The 13,262-nt window shown below is 42.9% G+C and overlaps 1 protein-coding gene across 4 annotated transcripts; it reads right to left on the reverse strand.

Moving 5' to 3' along the window:
- Positions 1-80: 80 nt before the first annotated feature.
- Positions 81-11,073, reverse strand: NME1 (NME/NM23 nucleoside diphosphate kinase 1). 4 transcript variants are annotated; one of them, XM_061143710.1, is made up of 5 exons: positions 10,811-11,073; positions 4,444-4,573; positions 2,026-2,127; positions 875-987; positions 81-388 (listed from the first exon to the last, which is right to left on the reverse strand). In XM_061143710.1, exons 2-5 carry the CDS (start codon positions 4,567-4,569, stop codon positions 271-273), a joined length of 459 nt encoding a protein of 152 aa, XP_060999693.1. In that variant the 5' UTR covers positions 4,570-4,573; positions 10,811-11,073; the 3' UTR covers positions 81-270. The 4 variants fall into 4 exon arrangements, with proteins under 4 accessions (XP_060999693.1, XP_060999692.1, XP_060999690.1 ...); XM_061143709.1 differs by having other exon boundaries at positions 10,886-11,071; XM_061143707.1 differs by having other exon boundaries at positions 10,803-11,069.
- Between the last annotated feature and the right edge of the window lie 2,189 nt (positions 11,074-13,262).

Below are 13,262 nucleotides of genomic sequence, written 5' to 3' on the forward strand. Positions count from 1 at the left end.
TTTACACTCTGTTAGATTAGCCAAGTACCTAAAATAAAAAAAAAATACAAAGCAATACAACAAAAGTAACTCAATGACTCTTTCCTTGAGATTAAACATTTTAATCTGATGATAGCATGTAACACTGTACATGGAGCACCCACAGCTCCAAGAGTTTCCCTCCAAGTGAAAAGCAAGTTCTCAGAAATAACCAGGTTTGCAATGGCCTGGTCCTTGCCTGTGGGAGGGAGGGAAACTAGCATGGGATGAGCACTGTGGTCTGCTTCCAAGTCACTCGTAGATCCAGTTCTCAGCACAGCTCTTGTAATTTACCAGTTCCTCAGGGTGAAACCACAAGGCAATCTCCTTCTCTGCACTCTCCACGGAATCACTGCCATGAATAATATTCCTGGATGGGGAAAGAGATGGCCAAAACCAGGATTAAACTGCCCAGAAGCTCCCCACATTTCCATTGCCAGAAAGCCTACAGCCGTAAGAGCAGGATAAAAAAACAAAGCTCCAGGTACATTATTCCTTGTCAAAAGAAGAAACCTATAATTGCCATCAAAGTAAGGACAAAGAATTCCCTCCACACATCCAGCCCTCTGATGTTCAGCCCATCTGAACATTAATGCAAGCAGTGGGAGCCTTCAGGAAGACTCTGGCCAGGTTCTACTCTCACAGCAGAGGCATAACCAGAGTGATGATGATGACCAAAGGCAGAGGGCCTGCAAAGCCAAACTAAGAAAAGCCAAATTAAGAAAGAGGGAAACAATAAACTCTGATTATAAATTGATCTGTATATGGCATCATATCTACCCTCAGCTGCAGAAAACCAAATTCTTACTGCACCTAACATGGACTTTAGAGAAGAGTAAAATGCAAGAACCCCTACCTGCCAACTTGGATGCAAAAGTCCCCACGGATGGTCCCAGGCTTGGAGTCTGCAGGGTTGGTCTCCCCAAGCATCACTCGACCTGTCTTCACAACGTTCAGTCCCTCCCAGACCTCCAAGGACAAAAGAAGATATGGTTAAGGAAAAAAAATCAATCTCGGCAGAAAATCTGAAAACTATTAATTCAAAAAGAAAATAAAAGGCTCCCATAAAATGACATTCATTCATTGAACAAGTATTTATTGCGGCATCTAAGTGTTCCAGCACTGGGAATATTGGTCTTCCTGCACTCCTCTTGCTTTTCTACTATTCTTGACACAGCAGTCAGAGTGGCCTTTTTAAAACACCAAGTGTAAAAAACTCCTACAGCCTCCCAGCAGTCCTGAAGTACAGGGCCAAGATAGCTCCACATAATCTGGCCTCTGCCTCTGCCACTGATTTAATCTCACCCAACCTTCCCTTTCACCCACCAGGTTTCATCTATTCCAAACGTCCTTCTGTACTTCAAAAAGTTCCCCACCTCAGGTCCTTTGCACATGCCATTTTCTTGGTTGAGAATGCTCTTCACTGTAAATTTGTGCATAGCCGGCTCCTTCTCATGCAGAACTCAGTTTGAAAATCATGTTTCTTGACCACTCAATCTAATGTGGTCACTTCCTATTACGTCATCTTATTTCATTTCTGTGCATCACTAATCATTAGCTGATATGTATGATTTTTGGTTTCTTTATTATCTGCCCATCCTCCCTTTTCAGGATATGTAGGCAAGGAAAGCTTTGAAAACAGTTACCTATTTTTGTCTTATTCATGATTATATCCCCAGTGTCTGAAAAAGAGCCTGGCACAAAGATGACAACCAATACCTACTCAGAGAAGAATTACTACAATAAATAAGACACAGTTTCTCTACCCTCCAGGAGCTTACAATCAGGCATATCTCTCCTGATGTCTCCCAGATGTGAGTCTTCAGCTCACTAAGCAAATGTATTTTGCCTTTGGTGAGTCAGAAAACTCATACCCTAATTGTCCAATGCCCCAGGCTCAGCATCCTTGCATCAGTGAAGACCTGGCATTAGGAGCAAGAATCACAATATTCACTCTTTGCTCCCAACTGAGCCATTTGTGTCAACATCCCAAACATGTACACTCACCATGGCAACCACTGGCCCTGAATGCATGTATTTCACCAGGCCGGCAAAGAATGGACGGTCCTTCAGGTCAATATAGTGCTCCTTGAGAAGGTCTTCAGAAGCCTAGCCCATGAGACAGAGAAAGAAATTTCATTCCCAAACTATTTAAGAACCAGCAATTTAGTTATTTCCCACTCAGCCATCCTGCTATTTAAAACATGAGCTCTCAGCTCACTTGTTCTATTATAATCTAATTCACTCAACTTACCAAAGGGAAGAAGAGACAGGGACTATAAGTGTTCAGCTTAGTACCAATTTTCCCCTATTGTCCTTGATTGATCAGCATAAAATTACAGAACATTAGAGCTGAATCCAGCCATGGTATTTTAGACAGGAAAACTAACAATACAATGAATTTCCATTCCCAAACAATCTTCAACTAAAATCTTGGAGGGAGGTGGTCTCAGCATTGGATGAAAAGCAAATTGAACCAAGCCATTTCTCATCACATTTAAAAAATAACAAAGGCCCAGTGCAGTGACCATGCAATTTCCACAGGTATTGCAAACCAACCAAAAGCGCATGCCATCTAACAATAAGTCATTTTACTAAAGAATAAATCTTTCACGTTGCAAGGCTGGTATCTGGGAACAAATCAGACTAGTTATAGAGAGCAAACCATCTGCTTAGCAATGCCAACTCGACTCACCTGTGTTTCCTCTTTGCTACCACTTACATGCTCGTTAAGGGTCTAATGAGATCCCTTGGCTTTCCCAGTTCTGTGGTACTGCTTCGTACAGAATGCTGCACACTTCAGTGATACACACAAACGTGGGGATTTGCTGCCAAAAAGCACATCCTGAACATGCTATCGTTCAGCCCAGTTGATCGTCTCTTGCCAAAGTAAAATTACACAGCCACATCATCACCCCGTTAGTATTCATCCTGACCTATCCCTTCAATCCAAATGGGAAACTTGCAGTGATTGTCTCCTGATGACTTTCCCTTACCAACATTCTTTTAATTCTATTAATTGGTGCTGGCTTTTTTGGGTGGGTTGGGGGGGTGGGGCAGGTGGAAGGGAACTCAAGTTTTCCTTCACTTTCCTCCACATCAGATTTAAATAACCCTGTAGGCTCACGGCAGCTATCCCTCCTCCCATTCTTCACCAAGTCCAAGCCCTTGATAGGAAACAGTGTAAAGGACAAAATGTATGCACTTACGGGTCAGAGAGCCCGGAGTTAAAATCCTAACTGCATCACCGACTGGGTAACCACACATTACTTAAACTCTCCAAGCCTCAATTAGCTTCCTTATCGTTAACAACCATGGGAATAGAAATAAGTATCTCTCTGGGTTGTCATGAGAGCTAGTGAGAAAACACATGTGCCCAACACATGGTAAATATCTGATCAATAATACTTTGATTTCACTTTACCTTCAAAACCTAATTCAGTATACAAACTCTCTGGAAAGCACTGCTAGTCCAATACCTGGCTCTAATCATTCTATCATGCTATCCCCTCAGCATTAAACATCAGTCTGCTCCCTTTTATATTAAAACACTCTTCCTAAAACATCAGAGTGGAACTATAGTGCAAATCAAACTAAATTTAAAATGCACTAGACAGGGAATTCCCTGGCAGCCCAGTGGCTAGAATTCGATGATTTTACTGCCAGGGCCGAGGTTCGTTCCCTGGTCAGGAAACTAAGATCCTACAAGCCATGCAGCACAGCTAAAAAATAAAATGCACTGGGAAAGTCCAAAGTTGACTCTTTCTCTGATTGATTCATGAAAGTTGACCCTTAATAGGGAAAAAAATGATGATCCCCTAATGTATTTGCTTTAAGAATTTAAGTTCTTATTTCCCAGGTCTGTTTGAAGAAGGGTTCTTGGCCAATCAATCCTTTGGAGTTGTTGAAATATTGCTTTGCAGGTATCTTGCAAATGTGTCTGCTCTCTGTTGTTTCAGGTGGGCCTCCCCTACAACCACAACTTCCCCCTATATGCCCCCATAGCACCTAATACATGCTAGACACTAGGCAGGTATTAAGCAATGATAAAAAGATTTCCTTGCTGAAAAACAATTTGCCTCAAATGGTGGGGGGTGGGGGCAAAGGTGAGGGTGGGGGAGTCCCTAAAATGATCTGCTCAGGAAGCTCAAGATTAGCAGCTCAAACAGGCCCAGGGCTTTGAGTCAGAAATCACTGTGCTACAGTAATATGTGGAACTCTGCATTGCCAAGAGAAAAGGGAGGCTACTTCTGAAAGTCCTGAATAACTTGCTTTGTTCCAAGACTCTGGAGAAGCCACCATTTCAGGACATTTGTTCACTCTAAATGGAGAAGCCTAAAATGATCTGAAGGGAGAAAGAGGCTGACCTACGGTGTTCCCCTATTTCTATGAAGTAATAGAAACAGCAAGATGAAGTCCACTTACCCGCATGAATTTCATGGCAACAAGACGGAATCCCTTTTGCTCAAAACGCTTGATTATTTCTCCCATGAGGCCTCGCTGGACTCCATCGGGCTTGATAGCAATGAAGGTGCGCTCGCTGTTGGCCATGGTCCTGGGGATAGACAGGTGGAGGGATGAAACAACACTGAATATCCTGCCTACATCATTATCCTTCTCAAGCAGATTATCCCATAAAGCTGGTTTAAATCTGTGACATCAATTCCAGGACTCTAGTAAAAACCTAATTCCACCTCAGTCCCCTCATCCATGAATTAATATCCCAGAGTGGGGAAGGGTCCAAAAGCCAGGGTTATAATTGCTATTTCATTTGATTTAATAAGCTTCTGTTAAGTCATATCAAGAGGATGTGACTGCCAGTTCACCCTCAATCTGGACCCAGGTGATCAGAGGCTCCTCACTCCGTCCCCTGTCCTTGGAATATACACTGTGTACACTGTTCCCATAGCAGGAGCCATTCCAAGGATGCAGCTTTGAGAGAGGTAAGGTGTTACTGAGACCATCTGCAAGGAGCATGTGACTGAACCCAGTTAAGGCCTCTATATAAATTTTAAGCTTCTGGTGGGTGGGTACAATGCAATCAGCCAAGATGAGCCTCATGTGTCCCTGTCCTATTAAAACTGCCACCTTCCAACCTAGAGTGTTCTGTCTCTGGTCTCTCCTTGCCCTCTGCGTACATGGCCCGTTTGTGAACTACCAATTGGTGAGCCAGCCAAGAGACTGAAGAAATGGGCCTTGAGAAAGAAGCATCCCTAGAGGAACTCCAAGCTGAACATCTACCTCTATGTGGGGAAGGTGGCCTGTATGTTTGATGCTTGTGGATCACTACAGGAGAACAGGGGTGCCCCGAAAACCCTGGCTACTTTAACATGTTTGTTAGAGAAACTACACAGGTGACAAAGAAGAGAAATGAAGGGCTGCCACAGTGGGCAGGCCACTGGCCACAGAGGCACTAGAGGCTGAAGCTTGAGTTAGTTGGAAGAAGAGCTGAAGTTAGAGAAGAACATGCAGGCATCCACTGCTCTGCCAGCTCTGGGGCTGGGAGACAAGGTGAAAGAGCAGGCTGATAAGTTGGAGACCTTAGCTTTTATGTAGCAAAGCCAGGGGAGCACAAGCCGCTGCAGATTAACGTCCAAGTGCTGTGACAAAGCCTGATTAGGACACTAAGAGACAGAATCCCTGGGAAAGTGAGAAGCGCAAAGGGGAGGATGTTGTGGTGATTGACAATGAAAGAGATGAAGCACTCCACGCTGCCCAACCCCTAATACAAAGAAAAAAGTCTTTTTCAGTAATTACCCTAGACTTATGATAATAGAGAAATATACCCCAAAACTTCTAAGAGAAAACTTGCATTCTTTCTCTGTCTCTTGAAATTGTAAATCTTACCATGTGTTTGAAATATAGATATCACAGGAGATAATTAAAACATTGCCCACAGATTGAAGAAAAAGGGTGGGAAGGGGTGTGAAAACAGTTTGCTATAGGACCGCCCTCCCACAAAATCTAGTCTTCAGCGTCCATCAAAGGCAAGTACAAAAAAAACTTTTTTGGCCATGCTGCGAGGCTTGAGTGATCTTAGTTCTCCAACCAGAGATTGAACTCATGCCCCCTGCAGTGGAAGCATGGAGTCCTAACCACTGTACCGCCAGGAAATTCCCAAATTTTTAGTCTTCTCTACAAATATTAGTAAAAGGCTTTAGCCATGTGAGTGGATACCTGATTCATGGCTAAAGTTTTGGAGAGACAGCTATGAATTCTTTGTGTCTATCTGTATTTCATATGTCTATGGATGTATGTTATAAATATAGGTGATATTTTTCTATCTCCAGAGTATTGTCAAAATTAATTTGTAAAAAAGCTCTATTTAGTTGGCCTAAAGAAAAATAAGCTTTGATATCAATAGTGTACTTATGTAAAGCTGAAACAATTTTCTTTCAAAGGACAAAGGACAAAGTTTTGCTGGACTACTGGTCTGTTCCTTATGGGACTGTGAGAGGCTTTTCTTTACCTTTTGAGTAACTTGCCTAGAAAAAAAAGATTCTGTGTTTTATCAAAATAATTTCTTGTGCTTCATGTTATCTTTTCAGGTCTTTGATTACTTAAGAAAAGTACAAAACATTTTTTTGTACTTGCCTTTGATGGACACGGAGGGCTAGATTTTGTGGGAGGGGGGTCCTATAGCAGACTGTGTGTTCACACCCCTCCCCACCCTCTTTCTTCAATCTGTGGGCAATGTTTTAGTTATCTCCCGTGATATTTACATTTCAAATACATGGTAAGATTTACAATTTCAAGAGACAGAGAAAGAATGAAAGTTTTTTTCTCTTAGGAGTTTTGGGGTGTACTTCTCTATGAGTCTTCTCTATTAAAAGGGCAAAGTTTTGGGGGATTTTTTTTAAACAATTATGTAACTTTCTGTAGTTGCCTTTGGAGTCTTTGTAACTTAAGTTAAATAGATAACTATTAATTCACAGTGACCTAAGATCCTATTTAATTGTGTTTTAAAACCTTTTTATATTTTTTATAAGCTCTCCAAAAATCTATTCCTAAATAGTTTTGTTGACCTAGAACTAACTCTGGGATTTTCCAGAGAGCCTCTAGAACAATTCAAAAGATATAATCTCTTTCCTTATAAAAAAGAGATATTAAAATAATTAGCCTACTTAATATATTAAATTATATGGGAAGCACTGTCAAATAAGTGATGTTAAACTTTCTTTGGGGTATACTTGTAAGAAATTTTTAAAAATCTGCTATGTCTTGGTATAATGTTATCAACTATAATTTTAAAATGTGTGTCAAAAAAATATTACATTTCCTTGTCAACTGAATTATAATGAACTCTCACAAGATCTTCAGCCATAGCCATTTAAAAGTTTTTTTTGTCATTTACAGTCATTGTTTTACTATGATGTTTTTGCAAAACTGTTCGTGCAAAAGTGTTTCATCTTGGACTTCCCTGGTGGTCAATGGTGAGGAATCCACCTGCCAGTGTAGGGCACACAGGTTCAATCCCTGGTCCAGGATTCCACATGCCGCAGGGAACTGAGCCTACACACCACAACTATTGAGCCTGTGCTTAGATCCTCAGAGTCAAACTACTGAGCCCAAGTGCCACAACTACAGAGCCTACATACCCTAGAGCCTAGAGAAGTCACTGCAATGCAAAGCTCAAGCACCACAACTAGAATAGCCTCCGCTCATTGCAACTAGAGAGAGCCTGCACACAGAAATGAAGACCTGGTACAGTGAAAAAAATATATATTTTTTTAAATGTGCTTCATCTTCAAGGAGATTTATGGAAAACTTTTTATAAGCATAAGTTCCTGATAACTAAGATCAATTTGCCTTCATGTGAGAGGGGCCAGTAATGGACGTTTCAAGGACTTCTCCATGGCTACCTGCATAACCCCACATGCTTGGGTGATAGCCCAAGACTTGTCCCTGTTTCCTTTCCCCACTCTGATAAAACAGGTCCATTATATCAATGATATGATAATGTTAACACGTAATAACTTGCCCCTGCTGTAGGACACTCTGCAGGCTTTGTCGGAACATCCATGAGGGAGAAGGTGGGCAGTACATTCACAGAAAATTCAAGGCCCAGACACCTTGGTAAAGTTTTTGGCAGTCCTTTGGTCGGATAAATTGTCCCAGAAGTTGTCACTGATAAGGTACACACTTATCCAACCCCTAAGAATGTGAAACAGGTACAAGCCTTTGTAGGAATTTGGCGGGTTTGGAGGACTTTTATTCCCCACCTGGCACAGTGCCTCCATCCCTTACATCACATGGTAAAGAGAAGGCATACGTGGGACTGGGGATTACAGCAGCAGTCTTATTAGAGCAGCAGATTATTTGCCTTTGAGATGGCAATAAATACTAGTGAAGCAAATTAAAGCTCTGGGAATCTCCCAAGCTGGGCTACCATTTGAGTTAGATGTACCTATAACTCCGGAAGGTCTGAGTTGGGCACTGTGGCAGAGAAGGAGAGTACCCCTAGGATTTTGGTTCCAGCTCTGGAAGAGGGCAGAAACCCAATACACCCCACAGAGCAACAGCTTCTAGCACTGTACACAATGCTCCTCTGGGCAGAGCTTCTCACAAAGGAACAGCATATCATGGAAAGAACCTCCCTTCCTTTGAAGGGGTTGTTAAGAATAAGTTCCATCTACCCACCTCTACCATGGCTCAAACCCTCACAATGACCAAATGACCTGTCCATTTGTAGCAGATGAGCACCCTACCACCAGTCCACTGTCTCTAGAAATGTGGGCACTCCTAGGCCCTATCCCTGGAGGAGGAAATGGCAACCCACTTCAGTATTCTTGCCTGGAGAAGCCCATGGACAGAGCCATCACTTGGTCCCCTCCACTGGCGTGGAGGACATTAAAACATACAGAGAGGCCCTTACTCAGTTCATCCAGCAAGTTTTAAATGACAGTGTGCAAAGCCTGTCTTAACCGAACACTAAAATAATCTTTAATGAGAAAAGCTGTCCTCTAAAACAGAATAGCCTTGGACATTATTACTGCCTCATAAAGGGACTTAGTAAATCAATGGTTCAAATTATGGGGCTCTTGATGGTGAAAACTGTTATTTATTTTGAGAATCATTTTAATCTGTCTTTTCTCTTGCATGTGCCTTTATATTGTTGCTGTGGCATCTGCCTCCACTGCAGTCAGATAGCTGCCAAACAAGCCACCTCCATGTGGCAGAACCACTTGCTGACTTCTCAGGGCACACTTCTGACCCTGCAGGAGAGGGGGTGAGACTGTAAGGGCTGGTCACAAGGGATTGAGTATTGGAGGAGGTTTTGACCATCAGTTGACACTCAGCTGATTTCAGCAATTGCAAGTGCCTCACCCCTGCCCCTGTCCTTGGGATTTACACTCTGCCTACTGTCCTCACATTAGGGGCTGTTCCAAGGACAGCAGCCTTGAGACAGTAAGGGGTTGTTGAGACCATCTGAACTGAACCACATGACTGTACCTAGTTAAGGCCTCTATATATAATTTTAAAATTCTGGTGGACAAGAGCAGAGATCTACTCACCTTACAACCACCCAAGACAGGCCTCAAACTCTTGCTCATTACACTTGCCACATACCAATCTGAGTGGTTGGCCTTTCTTTTGTCTTCCTTTCCTTCTGTGTACAGGAGCCAGTTTTCAAACTAACACAGTATTGTGTACCCAATACTGTGGCAGAACTAAGGCGGGAGATTTTTTAAAAGACACTATCTTTCTCAACTATCCAGATGAGGTCCACAGTGATAATGTAAAGGGCAGTCTGATATGTGGTTTGACCTACTGCCACAGTCATGGTTTTAGACGTAGAAGGGGTATGAGAGATTCTTTCATTACGATCTCCTTTTACAAATGAGCAAACAGATTCGGAGCACCAGGATGAGGACCAAAATCCAAATCACCCAACCCTATGCAACTTATGCTATGTCAAGAGACATAAAACATATTCTGACTAATGATCGTAGGAGCATTAAAACCATGAGTAATATCTGACATGGGACATCACGCTGGAAGGAAGCCTAGAGAGAACCAATTCTAGACTTTTCCTTTTACACAGAAGACTGGGCTCAGAAACTGATCCTTCTCCACAAGATGAGAAAGGAATCCTCTTATCTTGAAAGACAATCCCTCTGGCTAGCAGGACCACTTTCTGGCTCTCTCTTTCTGTACCTCTCTCCTGTTACCTCTTATTACAACACTGTAACAATATATTTGAATTTTCTGTTTATCTGTCTTTCCACTGGCCTGCTGCATCTATACAGGGATGGTTTACTTCTGTGTCTGTCCTGCTACCTAGTCACAGGGACTAGAACTCAATAAGAGAAAAGAAAATCTCTTAAATGATAATCACCCTGCAACTCCACGAAAAAAAGACAAAGCCCCGAAACTGGTGGAGAACTCCTAATGGAAGCTTAAGATAAGCACCGATTCCCCAGGAGAAAATGGGACTAAAGAGCCACAAACAGTCCCTATGGACATACACGACACACACCGCTATCATTCATTCTGTGTGTACGTGTAGGTACATGCTCAGTCGTGTCCCACTCTTTGCGACCCTGTGGATTTTAATCCGCCAGGTTCCCCTGTCCACGGGATTTTCCACACAAGAGTACTACAGTGAGTCATTTATTGCTGCCCAGAAACAAGACACAACCCCTACAGTCGCGGAAAGGCAGCCACAGACAAAGGTAAGTCCACGTGGCATTGGACGTGAGCTGACAGGTTTGGACCAGTCGTCAGGCGCTTCCCTCCCATCCGATCCCCCTGGCCACCTCTCTGAGCAGAACAGGTCCCACCTCTTCACCTCCTCCTTCCCAGACTCCACTCGTTTCCCTTTCCTCTCAGGAGCCCGAACTCTTCTTACCAACCCTCCTGCTACCTGGGCTTCAGCACCGTCTGCAGCCGCCGGAAACGCGCCCCGGCTCCTCCAGGTTCCTGGCACCCACCCGCGCGGAACGCTTCTGCCTAGATCGGTTGCAGGAGGGCTCGTTTTGCTGAACACAGCTCGCCTACGCTTCCTCCTGACAGTCCGGCGTCATTCTAGGGAGCAGCTGCTAGTCGTTTTTCCCTGCTCTTCCGGCAAGCTACGTTCGGCCATTTTACAAGTTTTATTTTTTTCGTTAAGATTCTATGACTCACTTTCTTTTTTCTCGACCAAACTGGCTCCCGAGAGGTGGCGCTCACGGGAAGTCTGAAGAGCTTCTGACCTAGAAGTAGACCGTAACCCTTCTTTTACATTTACTCGTTCTTTCCAGCCTGCCAAGCAAATTTACTTATCCAAGTACTACCGTCTGTGTACCAGGCGCTGTTTCAGGGTCTGGGCTATGGCAATAAGTTTTCTTGAAGGTGGCGATGGGATTGAGAATGGGGATAAACAATAAACAAATGAGCAAATTCGTATGCAATATATTATGTAAATGGTGTTTTAAAAAGAAGGATTGAAAAATAAATAAATAAATAAATAAAAAGCAGGATTGAGGGGAAGGTTGAGAAGTAAACTAAAGGCTCAAGGAGGGACTTCCCTGGTGGCACAGTGGATAAGAATCCGCCTGCCAATGCAGGGGACACAGGTTCGATTCCTGGTTCAGGAAAATTTCCCCATGCCAGGAGCAACTAAGACCGGTTGAGCCACAACTGTTGAGCCCGCCCACTGCACCTACTGAAGCCCATCCACACAGCTAGAGGCCAATGTTCCACAATAAGAGAAGCCACCGAGGGAGGTGGGAGGGGGGGATCGGGATGGGGAATACGTGTAAATCTATGGCTGATTCATATCAATGTATGACAAAACCCACTGAAATGTTGTGAAGTAATTAGCCTCCAACTAATTAAAAAATAAATAAATAAATAAAATTAAAAAATTAAAAAAAAAAGAGAAGCCACCATAATGAGAAGCCAGGGCACCACAGCTAGACAGTAGCTCCCGCTGGATACAATTATAGAAAACCCAGGCAAAGCAACAACGACCCAGCACAGCCAAAAATTAATTTTTGTTTTTTAAAGTAGCATGGAAGAGGTCAGATATCTAAAACACATACATACAAGCACACACACACACAGATCTCCTAGGAAGATCTGGTAGAACATTTATATCCAAAAGACACAGAAAAATAAAAGTTTCCCAGTAGAAGACCTTTATTTAAAAACAGAATTCTGAAGATGTTTTTATCAAGCCAGCTTTTTAATTTAACTTGATGTAGGATAAGAACCCCAGGGACTGGGGAGCCTGGTGGGCTGCCATCTATGGGGTCGCACAGAGTTGGACCGGACTGAAGGGACTTAGCAGCAGCAGCAGGATAAAAGAGTTTCCTCATTTTTAGGGCATGGTTTTCTTTAATTTCTGATTAAGTAAATGCTCATAAGTTTTGTATGTACATTAACCTGACTGGAGTATTCGATGAAGTTTGGCAATTTATTGTTTGTTTGTTTTTTTAATCTTTATTTCTCATTCTGACGTCAGTTTGTCAAACTAAAATTGCTAGTGATGATCATGTATTGAGCCAAGCTTGAGAGCTTGACTCCTCTAGGTTTGGCCCCAGAGTTGTGAGTCCCGTCTTATGTGTCTTGGGTTCTCCCAGTGGCACATAAGACTACCATGGGTGATCATATTGTAGAAGTGCCAGTTCTGTTGGTTTGTTTTTTTTTTTTTTTAATTTGAAGTTTCTATTTTGTATTAGAATATAGCCGATTAACAATGTTGTGATAGTTTCAGGTGAACAGCAAAGGGACTCAGCCATACATATACATGTATCGATTCTCTCCAAGTCCCCCTACCATCCAGGTTGGCACATAAAATCGAGTAGAGTTCCATGTGCTATACAATAGTCCTTGTTGGTTATCCGTTTTCAATAGTGTGTACATGACCTTCAGAAATCTCTAACTTTCCCGTCCCCCTGGCATCTGTAAATTTGTTTTCAAAGTCTGTGCATCTGTTTATAAATACAATTGTATCATTTCTTTTTAGATTCCAAGTATAAGGGATGTCATACAATATTTCTCCTCTCTCTGACTTACTTCACTCAATATGACAGTCTCTAGGTACATCTGCTGCTGCTGCTGCTGTGTCGTTTCAGTCCTGTCCAACTCTGTGCGACCCCATAGACGGCAGCCCACCAGGCTCCACCGCCCCTGGAATTCTCCAGGCAAGAACTTTGGAGTGGGTTGCCATTTCCTTCTCCAATGTGTGAAAGTGAAGTCGCTCAGTCGTGTCGGACTCTTAGCGACCCCATGGACTGTAGCCTACCAGGCTCCTCCGT

The sequence above is a fragment of the Dama dama genome, chromosome 5 (assembly GCF_033118175.1).
Source record: "Dama dama isolate Ldn47 chromosome 5, ASM3311817v1, whole genome shotgun sequence".
NCBI lineage: Eukaryota > Metazoa > Chordata > Mammalia > Artiodactyla > Cervidae > Dama > Dama dama.